The 22,326-nt window shown below is 37.5% G+C and overlaps 1 protein-coding gene across 2 annotated transcripts in view; it reads left to right on the forward strand.

Annotated features, from left to right (window-relative positions):
- Window positions 1–22,326, forward strand: part of RARG (retinoic acid receptor gamma) — a 174,836-nt gene that overhangs the window by 151,116 nt on the left and 1,394 nt on the right. For both annotated transcript variants that reach the window (XM_063428479.1, XM_063428480.1), the window contains 6 exons: window positions 10,857–11,005; window positions 13,555–13,696; window positions 18,593–18,756; window positions 19,067–19,243; window positions 20,669–20,873; window positions 21,117–21,275. In XM_063428479.1, coding sequence (XP_063284549.1) covers window positions 10,857–11,005; window positions 13,555–13,696; window positions 18,593–18,756; window positions 19,067–19,243; window positions 20,669–20,873; window positions 21,117–21,275 — 996 coding nt within the window. The remainder of the gene's footprint in view (window positions 1–10,856; window positions 11,006–13,554; window positions 13,697–18,592; window positions 18,757–19,066; window positions 19,244–20,668; window positions 20,874–21,116; window positions 21,276–22,326) is intronic.

Consider the following 22,326-nt stretch of genomic DNA (forward strand, 5'->3'; position numbering starts at 1 on the left):
AGAAAAGACCATTAGAAAGTGATACCTATATGATACCTATAATTGATCCGAGTAGATAGAAATTGGGGGAGTTACAGTTACTGACTAATCCTCACCCTGCCGGTGGGATCATACATTGGTATGCAATGGGCTCTGCATCCCATAATACGCCTCTTAAAGGGCGAAATACTCAGGTGGTTAGTGTATGCATATGCCTTGAAGGCTTTCGGGGTGACTTCAATACCAGCTGGCATCCTCTTTAAAATAAAAAAGTTTAAATTATTTTTAATTGACGCTCTGCCAAACTGTTGATGGAGATGTGCAGCATTATTTTCTCCATGCTCCAAATTACAATATTTTTTTTGGTAGGTTTGTTTTTGGTTTTTTTATGTATTAATTAATAAATGTTTATAATATATAAGCACTTGCTCCATTCCCCATGAGGTTAATGGTATGGATGGAACTACTAGTTCGCTAAACAGCACCGTTTTGGTGACTTGACATCCAGGTTACAAACTTTTGGCCAACATAGTAAACACAGCGTGCTGCCGACAGACGTAAGGATATTCTCCCCTTTCAGGCAGAGCCTGCAATGGTAAGCTTTGCTCATCCTCCCTGTATGCTATCCCTCCGCCTCCTTCTATTACAACCAATATATATTTTTGTCACAAATCAATCCCTCTGTCCTCCCCGCAGTGGCTCAGATTGCGGAGTTTACATGTTCCAATGGCAGGACCGCGCAGGGCCCCCTGTGATGTCGGATGAAGGAGGGAGGTTCCTCCTGGCGCTAGATGTTAGGTAAGTTTAAAGAAAAAAACAACATTTAAGAAGGGGCACTACCTAGATTTGTCTAATAGGGCACTATGAGGTAAATACACGGAATTAGTTGTTCGGGTCTCCCTGACAGCCACTAGAGGCCGCTTCCGCGATTTACATGGAGTCCAGCGTCAAAAAAGATCCCCATAGGAAAGCATTGAGTTATGCTTTCCTATGGGCAGGTTTGAATGCACGCGCACTCGGAAGCTGGCGTCTGTGGAGGAGGAGAGGTCACCAATGCCGAGGGAGCCCGGCACTGGATTAAGGTAAGCAAATAAATGGTGACTAGGGCTCTATAGCGTTAGGAATACATATTTGTATTCCTAACGCTATAACGTTCCTTTAACCCCTTCTCGACCAAAGACAGAAATTTTCCGTCAAGCTTGTCCTTGCGTTAAGGACCCTTGACGGAAAATTTCCGTCATTTACTAACATCAACACCAGATCGCGGTGATTGGAGGGTTAACGCTGTTGCTGGGTGCCTCGATGTCACAGGCAGACCAGCAACCGCCAATAGCGCTGTCCCAGCACATGTGATCGCTGTGACAGCCAGTCACAGCAATCACAGTGCTGCTGGGATTTTTGATCCTCCTCCCTCCACCTCTGTGTGTGTAGAGAAGTGGAGAGAAATGGATCGGTGCTGCAACATTGTGTTCCATTTTAGTTTAAACTGTAGCTGTTTAAAAAAAAAAGTAATTTTATTACTTTTAAAAATAGTTTAAACCCTTCTGATCACAGTATTTAAATGTAAACTTTTTTTTTTTACCCTCAATGGTTAATTTTTATATATATATTTTTTTAACCCTTAGTGGTTAATTTTATTTAATTTGTTGTTTTATTAATTTGATGTTGATTCTTTAGTTAGCTGGAGTGGGTGGACTAGTGGGAAATTGGGAAATTGAGCTAGTTAGGGACTAAAAGTTTGAAAAAGTATAAAAAAAGAAAAAAGTTTTTACAAAGTTAGAAAAACTAAGTACAAGTTACAGCTTCACAGTGTCTAGAAGGTACACTGCTGAGGAGGCCTATGATATTTTAGCAGCCGACTCTGATGCCACAGACACTGCCTCTGAGAGTGGTGATGACTCTTTGCCAGATACTACAGGGCCCTCTGTTGTAAGCGTCACCCAGACCAACATTTATGCTGCGCAGTACCTGACACTTAATGATCAGGGTCTCATCGCCAGGAAATGGAGTTGGTACCCCATCAGTGTGCCAGAATTAAAAAGAATTGGGGCACTGACTCATTTATATATAGATAACTACTACAACAGCATCCCACTTCTTAGGATGCTTTATTGCTTTGAAACTGTGGCCTGCGGCACTATCCAAAAAACACGTGTCGGTTTCTCAAAAGCCCTGGCACAAAAAAAAGCTCAAGAGGGGGGGAACAGCTGCTCTTTGACTGGACAAACTGCTGGCTCTCAAATTTTAAGATAAAAAGGAGGTGTTCATGCTAACATCCATGCATACTGAGCACACTCGAAGACTCGCAGTTCGTGTCAGACAAGAAACGGGTGCCAGTCTGCATTAGGAGGTACAACAAGCATATGGGGGGAGTTGACCTGTCCGACCAACTGCTGCAACCCTATTTAATACTGAGGAAGACCAGGGCATGGTACAAAAAGCTTGGCATTTACCTAATGCAAATGGCAACACACACTGCCTTTATTCTTTACAAGAAGGCAAATGCTGAAATTAAATCCACAATTCTGGATTTTCAGTTTCAGCTGATTTCTGGGCTGCTCACTTAGTGCCGCAGTGAGGAACCATCAGCCGGTCTAGCAGCAGAAGGGTTGAGACAGGTCACTTCTGTTTCCACATACCAGCAAGCCCCAACAAGAAAACAGTGCAGGTTGTGCTACTAGAGGGGCATAAGGACGGAAACCAGCTTTTACTGCCCTGGTTGCCTCTCTCAGCCCGGCCTTTGTATTGGCAACTGTTTTAAAGTTTTTCACACCCAGGGCGAATAAGTTGCAAATTGTTTATATATATATATATATATATATATATATATATATATATATATATATATATATATATATGGAACATGGGGGGGGGGGGGGGGTTGCACTCACCTGAACATGCTTAAATGGGGTGCTGCTGGGGGCCATATTATACAATAAACAATACACAAGATCCAGCGCACTCTCCTATCTACTAAACAGCAACTTCAATGTTGACAGATTTTATTAGTTTTTAAAAGTTTTTTTTTTTAAAAACACCTTATCTAGGCAAAAAATAATAGGGATTTAGTTACATTATATGATCATACATTGCATAAGCCTGCCACAACGTCAATGTACCCCATCTTTGGCAGGTCCTACTCTCACAGTCTAATGTCTGCTCTTATGAGATTAACCCACTTACTTGGGGAAAAAAATTCCATCTGAGGCTCTCTGCAGTACAAGACTAAATAGGGACTTGAGATGAGGCACCTGTGACAAGGAGGGGTGCAAAACCAAGGAGCTGGCTAGACTCCCAAATATATATATGGAACATGGGGGGGGGGGGGGGGGGTTGCACTCACCTGAACATGCTTAAATGGGGTGCTGCTGGGGGCCATATTATACAATAAACAATACACAAGATCCAGCGCACTCTCCTATCTACTAAACAGCAACTTCAATGTTGACAGATTTTATTAGTTTTTAAAAGGTTTTGCACCCCTCCCTGTCACAGGTGCCTCATCTCAGGTCCCTATTTAGTCTTGTACTGCAGAGAGCCTCAGATGGAATTTTTTTCCCCAAGAAAGTGGGTTAATCTCATAAGAGCAGACATTAGACTGTGAGAGTAGGACCTGCCAAAGATGGGGTACATTGACGTTGTGGCAGGCTTATGCAATGTATGATCATATAATGTAACTAAATCCCCATTATTTTTTGCCTAGATAAGGTGTTTTTAAAAAAAAAAACCTTTTAAAAACTAATAAAATCTGTCAACATTGAAGTTGCTGTTTAGTAGATAGGAGAGTGCGCTGGATCTTGTGTATTGTTTATTATATATATATATATATTTTTATTTTTTTATTTTTTTTTAATTGTATTTATTTTTTATTATTTAGTTCTTCCATTTTAAAGTTGCTGACGACGTTTAGGGCCAAGAAGGCTGCTGCAATTCTGACCTCTTACTGATTATTTTATTATTTTTATTTTTCTAGTTTCATTTAGTTAATTAGGGTGCGTGGTAATTCATGGGAAATTTGGAAGTTTAGTGTTACGTTAGGGGTGAAAAGATTTAAAAAAATTACAAATAGAAATAAAAATAATTTATAAGATTATTTAATTCAAGTTCTTGTGTAAAAAGTTAAAAATGCTTAGGAAGTTCAGTGCCGAGGAGGATTCTGAATTCTGTCAGCAAACAGAGTTGATAGACAATGCCTCAGAGTTTGATTCAGGTTAATACAGTGATTAATACCTTCTTTAATAAATGGTAAGCCTTTGTGGGGTAGTTTAAATTATCAGCTTGCTAAGATGCTCTAAAGTTGCACATGGACCCAGCATAAAAAATTCAAAGTTTGAAAGAAACTGATATGGCTTGGTCTCCAATGTGCCCCTTCAACATCCACATATCCCTGAAAAAGGTACACATGGGGGTATTGTTATACTAAGACGTCATAGCTGAGCAACATATTATCTGTTATACTGCTGTAGCACGCATAAGGATTGCAAAATATACAGTAACATCTCCAAGTGTGTGTCAAAAAGGCAGAAATTGCTACTAGACTTGGTACAAACTAGCAAAAAAATGATCATGTGCTAAGGTTTAAAATATGCCATTTGAAATACCCTGTGGTGTCTACTTTTACAAATGCTAGGCTTTTGTGGGGTTTCTTTGAACAGTCAAACTGCCATAATGCCCCAAATTGAAACATAGGCCCATCAAATCCGTCTCTCAAAATTCTACTGTAAATACTGAAATGGACAAGTCTCCTATATGACACTGTAGCTTAAATAGTGCCAAAGACATTCATTGGGGGTATAGTTTTACTCAGAAGACTTAGCTGGGCATAATTTGGGGGCTTTGATCATAGTGGCACATATCAAATATACAAAATGCCCAGCAAAAATGTAATATGTATGTAAAAAATGCCCAAAATAATTTTTTACCACAAACTTTGACATACATAGGTGAAAAAATGGGGACATGTTAAGGCACAATATGCACCACATGAGATACTTTGGAGGGTCTACTTTTACCAGTGGTAGGCCTTTGTGTTTTTTTTTCGACCAGTCAAACTGCTATAATGCCACAAATTGAAACATAGGCCCATCAAATCCGTCTCTCAAAATTCTACTGTAAATACTGAAATGGACAGTTCTCCTATATGACATTGTAGCTTCACGAAATAGTACCAAAGACCTACAATGGGGGTATCGTTGTAGTAAGCAGATATAGCTGAACACAAAATGAGGTTTTGTACAGGAATAGCACACACCAACTTTACAAAATACACATGAGAATTCTTTGTTATAAGTTTGTGTGTCAAAAACCAAAACAAACTAAATTTTACTCCAATATTTAGCAGAGATTGGTGGTGAAATGGCTACGTAAAAAGTGTCAAAATAACCTAAGGTAAATAGCCTGTGATGTCTACTTTATATAAATATATACTTTTGATTGGCAATTTTGTTTTCTCTGATGGCTATTGAGCTTACACGACAAACATACCAAATTCTAAAATCGTTCCACATTAAAAATTTATTTTACTCCTTGTGTTTTGTGATCTTTAACTACCAAAAAAAAAAACGTAAAATCCCAGACACATTATATATTCTGTAAATCAAGACTAAATTAATTTATTTTTAATTACTTTCCTTAACCTGCACTAATTATGCACACATTATTACTGCAAAAACTGTAAAAAAAAAAATAAAATAAAAAATAAACAATATTTTTCTTTTTTTTTTTTTTGGCCTTTGTTTGTATTTATTTTATAATAAATAAGCATTTATATATGTATATGTTACATCAAATTAAAGCCCTTTTTTGTGCCAGATCCATCATGTTTAACTGGAAACATATATCTTCATTCTGATGGCTAGTACATGATGAGTACAGTTCTGCCATGCTACATGATGGAAATCCATAATGTGATTAACGAAGGCAGTACTTAGACCCTTACTTGATGAATTGAGTTCTTTCGCAACATACCTCATTTACAAAAAAATTGTATATCGGCAATCCTAGCAGCACTGTTGTATAGTTATCATGCAGACGATGATAGTTATATTATGTTTTATCTATTTAAGTGATTTACTTTTTTTTTTTTTTTAAATGTATTCAGAGTTCACTGCTTACAAAGCAATGGACCAGTGACATTGTAACATCAGAGAGAAGGCTGAGATGTGTGCTGTTAAATTTGTATTCGGTTTATTCTCCAGGTGGTGGACCATACTGCTTGCAAAGCAAATTATCCCATTTTAAGTTCTGCAAACACTGCCCCATAACACCATTATGTTACACAATGATCAATTGCATTATACACAAATGCACCTGCTAACCAAATCCATCAACACATGTCGCCCTAATTGAATAACCTGAATAATTTGCTTCTTTCACATGAGATAGGGAAATTTAGTCTGCCTTCATTTCATGGTTTGTCTTTTTTTTCTCCCTGATTTTTTCCCCTGAAAACGTATTTATATTTACCTTTAGTATTTATTCATTTCTGCAAGGAAAAAATTCTGTTCCGCATCCCTTACCAATGGAGAATAAAAAGGTTCATATTATTTTAAGATGAACGGAAAGCCACAGGCTACTGTAACATGTTTTCGCAAGTCAGATTTCTTAAGGAAAAAGTCTTCTTTATCAAGAGGGCAGTAATTTGTCCTAATTGTCCCATTGTTCACTAGATAGGGGATTTTCACAGAACCATGAACAAAAACTGCAACTAGTATTAAAAATAACTCTCTTTAGCATAGTACAAGAACATAACAGACACTTGTATGTAAAATACATGTGACTGGGCTAGAATGTAATTTAACATCAGACACGATGAGGGATGTGGAACCAGGTGGCCCTTGGGCCACATGCCTGACATGCCTGATCTGGAAGATAAGAACATTGCTGCAGTATCTTTTCGTGAGCACCATCAATATAATTTATTGTAAAAGACAGAAATTCATAAACATAATAGCACGTGTGTAAATGTATTTTTATGTACGTTGTAGATCAACTTGAAGTAGACAGGTGCACTCTACTTGATGCGCATTCCCTGTTTCCAGAGCAGGAATTTAGAGCTTTAAGATCCCTGGTGATATGAATTGGTGTTTTAAAACACAGTAAAGTGATTGGGTTCTAAGAACATGAGAGCAAACTGGGAATTCACTTTGTGCGCTTGTGTGAGCTGAGTAAGTGGTACTAACTATTGGGAAAATCTAAACTAAATCAAGATGTCCTTACCTAGCTGCTTCAGCACTACAAATGCCATAAAGCTCAAGACAAAAAGACTCTATGGCTGTGCTTGCTCCTGTAAAAACTACCTCGCCTTCCTAAGTAACCAAATCAGTACTGATAAACACCGCTCTAACCATTGGTAGTAATGCTCCCCAGGACCCAAATAAAACCACATTATTGTATACAGTATGTTTAATTCAGAATTTCTTATCCTCTGCTCAGTTAACTGCCTGCTATAGTCTGCAGAAACCTTCTGTTTGTGCAAGTAAATTTCAATTAAAGGGACACTGTAGTCATCAGAACCACTAAAGCTTAATGTAGTGGTTCTAGTATCTATAGCCTGTCCCGGCAAGCTTTTCGTTGTAAACGCTGTCTTTTCAGATAAGATACAGTGTTTACACTGCTGCCTAGTAACACCTCTGGTGCCAGTCACTCAGATTGACACTATAGGTGCTTCCTGTTTCAGTGCGGCACTGAGTGCAGCACCTATGTTTAGTATGGAGACGCTGAACGCTCCCCATAGAGATGCATTGATTCAGATGATTGGCGCAGTGCTGCGTTTTGCCGTGTCTAGGGCTGCATAAAAGGAAACAAAGTAAATTGCAGAGAATTAAGCAGTGAGGTGGCAGGGGCATGATCTATACACCAAAAATGCTTCATTAAGCCAGAGTTGTTTTAGTGCTTAGCGTATCCCTTTAATGTAGCTGTATGTTAAAAGCTTTTAGCCCTGGTGAATTCCTGCCATGTAGTCACCTTAAATCTGAAATGCTGTATGATTACGCAGTTCAGAATTTCATCAATACTGCCATTTGTACCAGTCAACCCACACGACACCACTGGTTTAATTAATTTGGATGAGATCACACAGCCAGGTGTGCAATGCTAAGTAGAAAAAAAAAGAAAACAATTATAATAGAGCAGCATTTAGTTAGAAATCAGGTTGTCAGATAAAAACCCACCAGCTAATGAGTTTTTTATTTTGTTTTTATCACCGTTCAGCCCCTCTTTGTGCTTTCTGGCAGAAAGCTTGCGTCCTCCCGCTATTGGACAATCTCATTCTTTGTCCCATTCTTTCCTTCCCCCTTCTTCTGAAATGTACACCTTTCTTTGGTTTTCCACCACTTTGTCTTTGTCAGACAGTTTTATGTGGATGAAAGATTCTTGACTGTAGACAGGAGGACAGGAGCGAGAAAGAGCTCAATATGCTCTTGATGGATTAGTTCCTGAGTGGCGCTTGCATTCTGGATGAAGTCATGTTATTTGAATTGGAGATGGATGTCAGACATGCTGGACTCAGTACCTCAAACAGAATATTTTTTAACGGGGCGTTATTGATTAATAAAAGTATAATATACCGTAATTGAATAATCTAATGGAGATAAGTTCCACTGTGTGAACAAGACACTTGGGGGGAAAAAAGTTGGAATTAAGTGAATTATAGCGAATGAGACTCATTTACAGCGCTATGGAATTTGCTGGGGCTATATAAATAATCACAATAATAATTTAGTGTGTCAACAAATCTATTCTTCTGTGAATGAAGGTGAAAGACACTCATCAGGCTAAACCACTAATGATAACACTGAAAGGCAGTGAGGATGGCTCACTACAAAATTGTTTCAAATTAACACAGAGGAGGGATGATTAATAGACAAAACCCAGTTTATGTAAAGGTACAACCCCCAATGAGGCTGAGTGTCACAGAAGTTGTGTTTCTCTTAACACCTGGGAGCTATCTTTTGACCATGCCAGGTATAGACGCTGAAATAATGTGCTGTAGACAAAATGCTGAGTGAAAGATAAAATAAATCTTTGAAAAAACAGAGGCAAATCATTAAAAAAAAAAAAAAAAAAAGAATCCAGCAGTGGAAGAAATCAAAGATAAAACAGAAAATCAGTGTGTGTGGTAGTACGGTCTCCCTGGGTTGCAGCTGTAGGAGAGGGGGCCTTTTTGCCCGCTGCTCTCTGGGGTATGCTGTTGCCGGAGCACCCGCTGCTCTAACCTGTAGATGCTGGAATGTGCTTTTCAGGGCATTGTAGCAGGAAATTCTGTGTGTGTTGAAAGCTATGATAGAAAGCATCTGCAGAGCTGCCCCTAGGGGATGTTCTCAGCCTGAGGGGGCTTGCAAGGGCCAGGTTACATTGGGGTTAAGGCTGCTTCTTTCCCCCTCTCCTGGTTATTTTGGGCTGTACTAAATTAGTAGCACATGTCTTTTGTGGATATTCACATTTCAACTTCCTTTAGTCAAAGACATTGCTTAATAGTAGACAGGGAGGAATAATGAAATCCCTCTGTATTAAAGAGTCTCAGGTTTGGGAATTCATTGCCAGATATTTAATGCAATTGCCTACCTGATGCCAGTTAGGATTTGAGAAGCATCTCCAGACGGAACACTTAGTATCTCTGCACAAGGACAGATTTTAAAGTATTTTGCGTGCAGTTTTCTGTCTGTTTCGTCCTTAACTTTAAATTAAAGGTGACCAAGAGTGACCAAAAAGCAGATCCCCAGCTGTTGAAGAATTATAACTCCCATTGCTGAAGAAGACGTAAAACGCGTATTTTCTTGTTTAGTGGTGTGTCCCGTCCCTGTCCCCCCCGTTATTTGTTTTTCTTGTATTTGAATTATCATCCTTATTTTGTTTACTTCCTGGTGTATTTTTATTATTTTTTCGGCAATAAATAAGCAACTACAAGAATTATCCCTGTTCAATACTTTGGAGATTCTCTAGAGTGCAATACATTCCTCATTTTTTATTCGTCTATGACTCCTATGATGCTTTGCGACAACAGTTGCGGATTTACTATTTAGTCGCTCTTGGTAATGAATAACCTTAGACTCTCCAGAATTTTTACATTTTTCCATGATGCTCGGCTGGCTGTTTGGCTTTCAGGAATCATGGAAAAATTTTATAAAGTGTTTCTGTAAAAACAACTAGGTAAATAAGAAGGTGAAAACAGATATAAATGAGAATGCTGGTCATAGGCATACACCCTGCAAACTCTAGACCCTGTAGGGAAAATATTCATATTTCATAGCATGTTAAATGCAAAGGTGGGTTGTGTACGTAAAGGACCACTGTATTGATCCTGTTATTTTAACCCTGCAATGTAAAACATTGCTGTTTTATAGAAACTGGTATGTTTACATTGCAGGGTTAAACACACCCCTAGTGGCTGTTATACTGACTGCCACTGGAGGCGCCTCTGCTGCACTGACTGAGAAATCCTTGGTCACGTGACGTTGCAGCTATTAAGAAAGCTTTGAATGAATTGGAGGCATGTGCGAGCATCATTGCTCCTCCCTGGGAAATATTGGATTGGACCATTGCTGGAGGAGGCCATGTCTCCTCAGTGACATCGAGGGAGGCGGAGAGGAAAAATGTAAGCAAGACTTCTTTTCATCAATGCCAGAGGTTTAATAAATATTCTCACAATATAGGAGCCTTGCAGATCTTGTTGTGCCTGAAAAAAATAGAAACTGAGCATGCATTTTTTACGAGCCATTGCTATATTGTCTTTGATAATCTACCAGATCTTTTTTAACTGATACAAAAATACATGATACCGGCCTCAAACTAAAGGCATGCGCCACCCATTCCTGATATATCACTGTGGTTTATGCATAATACTAATTCTACATTATGTCTCTTTTGTATATTCTCAGCTGTGGAAACACAAAGTACCAGCTCTGAGGAGATGGTCCCAAGTTCCCCCTCACCTCCGCCACCTCCTCGTGTTTACAAGCCTTGCTTTGTGTGCAATGACAAGTCGTCTGGATATCATTATGGAGTCAGCTCATGTGAGGGATGCAAGGTGAGACACCATAGTTGTTTCATACTCCTTTATGATATCTCTTTCAAACCCAGTTCTTAAATGCATTGTGCCATAGACACATAATGAAAGACCAGGTTAATATACAGCTCTGAAAGATCGCCTAATTCTCCCAGCATGCTATACTTCAGGCTCAACATTTCAACAATACCAAGCTGAACAGTTTTCATTTAAGAGATCTGGCAGAGATGATCTCAAAAGCGATATTGACAAGAAGTACATTTGTATTTATCCCCATCCAGCAGGTCAATCATATTTTAGAGGTGCTTTTCACCTAACTGCATAGCGATCAGAATTGGTGCAATTGTGAAAGCTGTGTAAAATGTAACAATTCTTGATTTATCACGTTCTACCAATGAAATAAAGATTACATTTCAGCACAGTAAAAACCCCTAACATTCTAATGCAAATTACGTTGTGTAGAATTACTTCAAAAAGGAAAAAGTCAATACGTAGCCAAATCCAAAAGGAGTTATGGCAAATAATGTATGATACTAGCAAACATTTATCACAAACAAAAGACAAAAAAAATAAAGGAATGTTATAAGGATTACAACACAAATTATAGGCCTGTTAAATAAGTCTATAGGTTTTATGTTGTTTTACATTGCAACCCCAGTTTTTATTATCTGTTCAATATTATGTTTCAAATAATCACAGGTGCACACATTTATGCATCTGTGTAACTAGGAAATTATCACCTTGTCAGTCAGTACTTAGTCACTTTAAATGAAGAGAAAAGGTTACTATCCCATTCATTGCCTTGCTCCAAGTAGACATTTTTATTTGTATGGCAGATTTTCTGGCTTGTTACAAGCCTGGAAACTTGTGGAAATTTCTTTTTTGTGTTCATAATCCCTTGTTTCATGGTGTGGCTATGCACAATTAATGTTTTTCCATTTTTTTTTTTTTTATATTTTCTCACTTCCACCCCTTTTCTGACCTCACTCAAGGATCTAAAGCTGCATCCTTAAACAAAATATGTAGGTGTCCCAACTATTGTAAAAAAAATACTAAAACTTTTCAGTATCCTATAGCATAGGATATGAGTGGCCATGCCTTACAAAATATAGTGAACATCGATTTGTGTAATTTAACAATAGCTAAATATATTGAAATAATTTGCCATAATAGTACTAACATGCAGAGTTGGCCTAACACATATTGTGCTGTGTCTATATTCTGGGAATGTCCTAAACTACTAAATGTGTAGATCTGACTGTAGTAAGATTGTCTCTGTGCTGTGAAATGCCTTTATCTCACCATTATTTCTGTTGTATCTGCCGTCTTTTCTTCCTTTGTCTTTATTATGCCACCTTTCTTTAAATGTTTTTTTTTCATACTTGTTGTTTGTTTATCTTCATCAGTACATAAACCCTTCTACACCCTCTCACATTTGACTTAATATATGTAATGTGCCAGATTCTCCAGTAGATTTTCATTGTAACTGTCTGTCCTCTCCCAAACCATTCCTCCCTGTCACATCACAAAATAAAACACTCCACTGGTCTGTCAGATGCCTTTTTATAATACTTCTTGTTTTTTATTCTTCTTAGCAATTTAAGTATCACGTTCCTCTAACATGTTTATTAAGAAGTCACTATTAATGTTCCAACACAACATTTCCAGTAAAACTTTAATTATTCCCCTGGAAACAAAAGTGAGTAAGCTTCTAATATTAACCCTGATGCAATTCTAATCATACATAAATACATTTTATGAAGATATAATAGATAAATATATCAAAGGAAATATTGTACTTGGAAATGGAAATAGTTAGAAAAAATACCAAAGCCACGCACACATAGCATAATCGGAGAACATTTGAAAAGTGACTGTATGTTAGAGATTGACTAATTATCAGTGTGGCCGATATAATCGTCCGATATTCTGCATTTTGGCAGTTATACGTATCGGCTTATAATGATACCAATATTGCCAGTAAGGTGGGCAGATGCCCAGTGCACGCTATCTTCATCTCCTCTCTCCAATTCTTACGAGCCCCTGCCGTCAAAGCAACGCTCTGCGTGGCATACCAGGCTTGTGAGAGTTGGAGAGATGAGCTGCCGAAAACAGAACATAGTGTGTGCTGGATCCCAGCCGTCCCTCTCTAAAATGTAGGGAGGACCCTTCCATTCTCCAGGTTAGTTCACCACTGGCAGATTATCGGTGCCAGAAAGGCCATCGATAATCTGTTTCGGCCCTTGAAAAGTGATATTGGTCAATCCCTCCTGTATGAGTTATTTACTAAGCTCCAAATTTGCAAAAAATTAAACTTAAGGATCCAGAACAAGTTTCTCATGAAGTAGTTTATTCCTCTTTCTAACAATGAAAAAATCGATTGTGAATACTCCCTGTTTTCCATCCTTCACGCCTTAAAAATCATGTATGCATTACAGTATACTGTATGAGAGCTGTCAGTCTCCAGTTCTGTCCCTCATTTTTAGTTTGCTTTTACATCAGCCTGTCCTAGCCCTTTGTTTTGCACCAACTCCATCCATTCATCTCATACCCTTCCATCTCTCTGGCAGGGCTTCTTTCGCCGCAGTATACAGAAGAACATGGTATACACATGTCACCGTGACAAGAACTGCCAGATCAATAAGGTGACACGCAATCGATGCCAGTTTTGCCGACTTCAGAAATGTTTCCAGGTCGGAATGTCAAAAGAAGGTAAATTAATTTGGGGGGAAAATAAATGTTACTCCTGAGTATGCAAAATTTGGTTCATGGATTAGAGTACACTAATCTCAGGTCTTGCACATCAGTGTCCGAGATGGTTAAGACATTGGACTCTACATTCCTTGTAATTCCACCACCTCATTTTGTCCCTTGGGTGCTCAAGTAAATAGATTCTTTACACTTCGAGGCTCCTTGGTTATAAATTCCAGAAGGATAAACAGACGCTCAAGTAACAATCATACCCTACTCTTGTCTTCAAAGTGAGCGGCTCTTTATTTCTACATTCCATATGGGGCTAAAAAAGAAAGAAAAGACTGCTTTATTTGAGCTACATCAGCAGGATTACGCCTTATGAGTCACAGACCAGAATATTTATAAGATTATTCCATTAAAAGCATGCCGTTCCCTAGACAGCTAGCATGATCATGTGTAAATATCAGTGAGTTAAACCCGACTAACATAAACAAAAATATAGTATTTCATTTTGAAGGATATTATATCTCAGAGACCACAAAACTCTTTCATCATAATTTGATTGCTTATGTATGGGTAGATTGTGTGAACATAATACATGTATGTTTAAAAAGGGGTCTGGTGTGTGGACAGAGTTTGTATTTTAATATATTTGAAATCACAATAGTTTTCTGATGTGAGCATTCATATTTCTAAGCAGATCACAATAAATAACGCTCCTAATAGCGCTATTAACACACATTCAAGTACAATCCCACACATTCAAGTACAATTCTGTGCGTCATACGTGTCTGTTAGTCCACCTACGGAATTTGTTGGCGCTTTAGAAATAATAATAATAATAATATATGCCTGTATATCAAAAACTAATATTGACCCTGACTTTAATATTTTTGGATAAGCTGTTAAAATTATTTAATAGTTTAGGATAAACATTTAAAATGATTTCATATTATCAAATATATTTAAATTTTTTAATATTTTTTTTTTCATATGTGATTATATTTTTTTGAAAAATCATTAGGTTCATCCAAAAATATTAAATCATTTGAAAAGCTTATCAATATATTAATTAGAGGCCATTGTGCTTAGAGACTGAGATATAGTTTAATCAATTGTTGGCTTTCTTCTGTAACTCAACTGTAATCTGTTGTAAAACAGAATTGTGCAAGTTGGGTGTGGAATTAATGGTTAGCTTATGGAGTAAACATAATTCATATTTTAGAATTAAAACTAAAGAAGACAAAAATACATCAAGCACATAACTAACTAATCTACATATTTGGTGCATGGAGTGCCCCATCAAATTCACGTGTTACCTCCTAGCGTGTGATTCATGGAGGGATTACCCAAATCTGTATGTAAGTAAACAGAAGGGTATTTCTTCTCTTCACACTTGATGACTCCTCTGTTGACACATCTTTCTTAAATAATGGGGAAATAAGTTTTAGTATCAGTAGGATATGAAACTAGGATATCAGACTTATTGTCAAGAGCATTTCTGAGACCCAGTACCTCTAATTAACACTGGGTTCACTAAAGCTATATAGAAAAAACAATTACTATATTAAAAATAAAGTCTCAACAAAGCTTACCATGTGATACATAAACGCCAGGCATTCCATTTCTTGAAACACGTATGTAATGAACTCAGAATTCTGTATCTTTCTAAAACATATTTGTTGAAAATATTTGTATCTGCATTTTTCTGTGCTAAAATTTATTGTGTGTGCAAAGTAAATGAATCACTACTTCCGCTGGATAGTTAATTTGTTTTGTTTGGATGTTATTGAGATGTACCGATATGTAAGTTACAGGCTGTGTTACTACCCAACATAGTTCACTACTTTAACGTATACATCTGGACCTGCATGTCCGTAACATGCTTGAAACTCTTTTCATATGCATATTTACTTTGCTTCTCCTCAATAAAAGCTTTGATTTCAAAACAAATCTATAAAAAAAGTAATGTTGCTGTTTAATCTTGCAGATGTTTTTTTCTAACTGTAAAACAACATATAAAAAAATAGGCATACTAGCTGTGCAATAGAAGGATATACAATCACCTTGATGAAGTCCTTAAAAGTGGACATATAAAACACAACTTGTATAGTATGAATTCCAATAACTTTATTTTATTGGTAACAAAAGTAGAGATTCAAACTCCTAATTGGATTAGACAAGGCACATATCAATAGGGATGCATAAATCCAGTCTGTATATATATATATATATATATATATATATATATATATATACACACACATAACCGTTTTTATTAAGTCTGCACCTTTTGCAAAATTAGGAAAAGAGGAGTGCTTTAGGTTTTTGGAGTGTTCGTTTAACGTCTTACTTTAAAATACCTGTTGAGGAGGAGTGTTAGTTATTTTTTCATTATGTCAGCTTCTGTCCCCTCTCCCTTCGTATCTCAGGGCTATGCACTAAAGTAAGAGTTTAAAGCGAATTTCAAATTCAAGTTAAATCTAGCAGAACGAGAAACATTCTCTAAGTGAGCTATGCTTCCAGATCATCTACTGTCTCTAATTAGAGAATTAATTTTGAACTCTTACTTTACTGAATAACCCTGTTAGTCCCTTTTCCTTTTTCTGCATAGGCACCAGGCCGTTCTCACGCAAGCATTACATTCCTTTTGTTCTGTATCTCTTTCTCACTATGTGCCCGTCCTTCTGTCTCTTTCTCTCATTCCTTCTCCCTCGCTCTCTCTGCTCAGTCTCTGTGCCCTTCTCGTGCTATAAGTGGGTTTCCGGCGCCTGGTTTCCTGTTGTTAGGGTCCCGCACACTTTATCCCGAGGTGAAAAGGAAGTTCACAAGGAAATGTGTGAGGAAAGTCGGGACACAAGGGAGGTGGGTGAGAGAGAGAGCGCAGAGCTGTGAGCCATACATGCAGGATAAACCCAGTGTGTGCTCACAAAATTCACACTTTATGGAACACTATGGCAGATATATCATTCCTATGTTTCGTGTGTTTTGTTGCTGCACCAAAGTATTTCTTTATTGGTTTCAAAGAGAATCAGGCCATGTCATTTTTTTATCCCAGCCCTGGCAGATCTGAGTCATCTATTCCACTTAAATATCCAGTTCCAAATATTTGCAAACATCGAGCCTCGGAGGTAATAATTGTAAGAGCTATGATTCATGGGGGCCTTGTGAAGTTTTCTTACTTTGTATATCATTTTTCTATAACATGAATCGAATAGTATCAGTTGCGGAGCATTGAAACATAGAAACTGACAGATTATGGGAGATTAAATACAACTGGCTGCACTCCCCCGTTCTCCTCCCTATTTTTCTGTTTTGCACTGTCTATATTTGGATTCAGTATTCTGACACTCTCGAAAAGTGATTTAAAAGAAGAAAAAGCAGATAAATAATCCATCTCTCTGTCCCCAGCAGTGCTCCTATCCTACCACCTGCAGGCAATGACAAAGGTCACAGTGGAGGGTTAAAGTTCAGGTCAGAAAGCATTTTGTAATGAGCCTTAGACAGCAGACACAAGACTGGTAATCCATTCGGAGTAGAACACTCCTCCCTCTCACAGCAGCTTATCACTACTGATACTTGACTTTCTTTGTAGCATCAGAATCACATATAGCCCTGGCTCGGCCAAGACTGTCACTATTACTAAGGAATTTAGACTCTAAACTTAATTCATAATCAACTTGCAAATACATGTACCTATTTCTCACACTTTCTTTGGCTTAGATTTTGAAACTTGGTTGTCTAATCACCTAAACTTCTTGTCAAACTAATTAACCCTTGATTTTATGGTCCTCAATTTAGTACAAGTATTTATTTCTACAAATTTGCTCTATCACCTAGATACAAAAAGTGATTGATATGAGTTCAATAATGCTTACTGATTAAAGATCACATAGGTAATAGCAATATGTCTGCCTCAAAAAACTCTCAATAGACAAGTCAGTAGCCGTCCGCTCCTGTGAGAAAAGGTTCCAAACAAATGACTGGGCATACTGAACGTTGCTGTGATTGATTACATGTAATAGTTTTTTGTTAACATGTGAATTTAGTTTCATTACAGCACCTCATAAATAAATAAGTTAGAGAAATACAGGTTTATTTACTAGAGTGAGAATTTCAAATTTAAGGCAACACTAGCTGAAATGAAAGTATAGCTGGCTTTGAGGACTATTTTTTTTTTTCACTTTGAATTTTCACTTTAGCGAATAAGCCTTAGAGAGTGTGTGAGTCCTTTTATAATACCATTTCAGCATATACCCCCATCTCTTTACTGACACCCACTATTGTTGGGCACAGAATGTAATCCAGGGCTATGTAAACTCTGCACGTCCAGGGCTATTTACTGAAGTGAGAATTGTCAGGTATTCAAAATGGCCAAAATTTAGCTATGCTTCTAGTTCGACTATTTTGATCAAACATTTGAAATTCACTTTGAATTACCTAAAAAAAATCTCACTTTAGTGAATATCCCTTATAGTATTGCAATGTATTATTTTATTGAAGTGCTAATCATATGTTTTGTGTTTCTATTTCATTAAAGTACAGATCGATACATTTTTAAAATCTGTGTTCTTTTGCATTATGTAAAAGTGTTCCATTGACTAACTACATTGATATCAAAGCACTCTGCATCAGAACATATACTGCTTCCTTACTTACAGAATAGTCTGAAATGATCAGGAATTTACAAATATTAGGGTAGTTGAATATTACCTGAATTGTAAAATGTTTCCATTATGGCTATGTAAGCCTAAAAACTGTAGTTTTCTTGACAATTCATGGTTTCCCAAATAACTCTGTAGCAGTGTCATTATGCCAGATCTGTCTTTTTTTGCTTATTACCTGAAATGGACAACAAACAGATTTGCTGACTTTTTTTTTTTTCTTACTCTACTTGTTTTATGTTCCCCTCAGCCGTGAGAAATGACAGGAACAAAAAGAAGAAAGAGGTGAAGGAGGAGGTAGTGGTAACAGACAGCTACGAGATGCCCCCTGAAATGGAAGAGCTAATTCAAAAAGTCAGCAAAGCTCATCAGGAAACCTTCCCTTCTCTCTGCCAGCTGGGCAAATACACCACGGTAAGTGCCACGAGGAGAGCAATGTAGTTCCCAGGCAGTAGAACTCCCATCCAGTACAATGTGTTAGCTGAAATATAGCAGACAGGACCTGACAAATCTACATGATGCTCTAAAAGTCTCCGTGTTTAGGTCAGAGGTGTGGATGCAGAGAGAGCTCCACAGTGTGATTTTGTGCCATATATAGTTTGAAATAGTAGGAATTGTGAGTATTGAGGAGTATCTGCTTTAATCTCAGAAGGTAGGGTATTTTTGGGGGTGTTTTCTTTACCCTTCTGTGATTATAATGAAGTGCTCTCTTGTCTCCTTACAGAACTCTAGCGCTGACCATAGAGTACAGCTGGATTTAGGTTTATGGGACAAGTTCAGTGAACTGGCCACAAAATGCATTATCAAAATAGTTGAATTTGCCAAACGTTTACCTGGATTCACCACCTTGACCATTGCTGATCAAATCACCCTCTTGAAAGCCGCTTGCCTTGACATCCTGGTAAGTAGAAAAATGAGTCCCGGGTTATTTGACCACAGGTCCTGTTATTTATTTTTTTTTAACAAAGGGAAAAAAATTTTCTTCAGTCTAATTTATGCGTTTCAATTAATTGGCCCAAGCTCAGATGGCCTTTCTTGGAAAAAGAATATCGAATGTCACTCATACATATTAATAAAAAATCACTGATTTAAGTATTCATCAGCGAACATATCAACAACATCTGTAGATTAGCTTGAGTAGGAATGGCAGTGGCTCCATAATTCTGCAATAAATGGAAAATCAACTGCAATATATTTTGGTGAGAGTATTACCTGTTAAACCACGACAAATTTAACCCCTTCATTACTGAGAAATTTTGATAAAAAAAATATTAGCATAACATTTATTTGAAGCAAGACATTGTTAGCATATAAACATATCATTAACAGCGGTTTTGTGGATAGATTGATTTGTAAACAAAATTTTCATTTTTTACTTATTTGTTTATCCTTTATAAAAATGAAGGAAAATCTTAAGACATCGTATGGTGTTCTTTATCGTGCAATAACTCACAGTGTCTAAATGTTAGTATACAAGCAAAAAATGCAGTTTTTCTCCCATACAGTAGGTATTGTAAAAATACATACAAATACGATGCTGAGGCATTGACTGACAAGGGAGAGCAGAGAGAACCTCCCACAGGAGGTCCTTCTGCTCTCCTAAGCATAGCCAACACAGAGCATGCGCTGTGGTTGCTAAAGAAACTCGCTAGTTGGCACTTCTAGCTTCCGCTAGAGAGTAAAAGAAGAGAGTGACGTGACATCAGTCCTTCCATAGCATGCCCACGTCACTGAAGAGGTTTATCCTGCATGGGGATGTGTCCCAAGCAGGGCAAATCAAAAAAGACCGGAGGTGGAGCAGAGGCTTGCCCGGAGGTGGGTGTTACATAAAGAGCCACAAAGTGGCACTGGAACCGAGGAAATGTAAATAAATATATTTTACATTGAATAGTGATATTTGGTGTATTCAATGTATATAGGAGAGATTTCGGGTAAGTTATTTATTTCACAACAGGTTCACTTTAAACCTGTATATATGACGACAATATGTACATTTGAGTGACGTTTGAAGCACAAAGCACTTATCAAATGCTAAGTTAGTGTCATATTCCAACTACCTTGGACTTAGAGCAGTTGGGTTTTGTAGCAGTGTATCATGAATTGTCATATGTGATATACTGGTACATTACGTGTCCTCAAGGTGTTATTATTTTTAATATACCAGGACGTCACTGGGCACCAAAGAATTAATTTGCACTAGAGACCACAGCTTTGTAAACCTTTTCTATAAGCACTAACAATAAAGTGTGGTAATGTGTTACTTAAACAATACTAACATAATCTCAAATATATACAGTTTCCCAACCACAAACCTCCTTAATTTCAGATGCTGCGGATTTGCACACGCTATACTCCAGAACAAGACACCATGACTTTTTCAGATGGCTTGACCCTAAACCGAACTCAGATGCACAATGCTGGTTTTGGGCCTCTCACAGACTTGGTTTTTGCATTTGCTGGTCAACTGCTCCCATTGGAAATGGATGATACGGAAACTGGACTCCTGAGCGCCATCTGCCTAATTTGTGGAGGTATGACATCATAATATTCTCTTGAAATTCTGCTGTAGTTAGAAAGTTTAGAAGCCACTTCTGTGGAGACAAACTCAGTGGCTTATTAACATGCTTTTTATGTTGAATTGTGTGGCTGTGAAAATAAGATTTTAGGAGCTTCACATACATTTAACAAGAATGTTGGGATAAAATTGTTATATGTGATTATGATTATTATGAACAGTAATTAATTTCTATATCCTCATTATTATTACTTTTTAGATCGGATGGATTTGGAAGAACCAGAAAAGGTGGAGAAACTGCAAGAACCGCTCTTAGAGGCATTAAAATTTTATGCCCGGCGACGAAGACCAAATAAACCTTATATGTTCCCTCGTATGCTTATGAAAATTACTGACCTGCGGGGCATAAGCACCAAAGGTAATTCCTTCTCACTGACTTTTGAGACATATATTGAAAATGCTTGCAGTTCTTAAAGTATCTACAGGCACTGACAGTGCAAGACTGTAACCATTGCAAAAAGCCTAGAAAATTAAAACTGCTGATTTTTAGACATGTGACTGTGATAGAGAAAATGTAATAATGCTGGGCAGCATGTAAGCAATCTTACTATTAGCACGTCAGCATTGTTGAGGTTCTAGAAGAAACAAAAAAGAATAGAACCATTATTTGCGTGTTAGAAGCTTTAACTAGACAGTCACCATCAAGTTGATATATACATAATCTATACACTGCACTGGAATAGATTGCCTGCAAATGCATGGATTAAAACCTAATCTAATTATCAATTAACTCTCCATCCAGATGGTCACTGGAAATGGATGCTAGTGACTGAGCTCAGCTGTCCGTCCTAAAATTGCCAATGTGAGGTCAAAATATAGAAAAAGGAGACATTCTTGCTGGTTTGGCCTATTTGCAATTCTCTGGTCAATTTTCAACAAATCCTTCTTTAGGGGATAACACCTGTAAATGTTAAATAGAAATAGAATGTGCATTTACTAGCCATTTGTTCTGTAAAACCTACACAATGTTATTTAATAAAGTCTGCATTATTGGGTATTTAAAGTGAATTTAGAATTTCAGATGAAATGGTTTCAGTTTGGCTTTTTGGGCCAAAAATGTAAAATTAACTATGAATGCGAGCTTTAACCGAGAAGTATAGTAAATAAACATGATTTGACTTCATGTGAAAACTGTAAAAGCTTAAACTTACTCTAAGCACTATGACTATTTCAGCGTTTTTAAGTGGTCATGGTACCTGTAGTCTCTATGTGAAGTGTACGTGAATCACTGCACGTGCTGAGTGTAACCTCTTGGCTACCAGAGGTGTAACTCGGTCCGCATCATTGGGTTGGCATTAGCCAGCCTGGAACTCTAATGTCAGTTCTGACTGAGGGCATTCATTGGCACTCTTAGCCAATGAACAAGCAGGACGTTTGGCATCTGACTTCTATGGCTCTAAAGAAGCCAG

This window comes from Pelobates fuscus, chromosome 1 (assembly GCF_036172605.1).
Source record: "Pelobates fuscus isolate aPelFus1 chromosome 1, aPelFus1.pri, whole genome shotgun sequence".
Taxonomy (NCBI): Eukaryota; Metazoa; Chordata; class Amphibia; order Anura; family Pelobatidae; genus Pelobates; species Pelobates fuscus.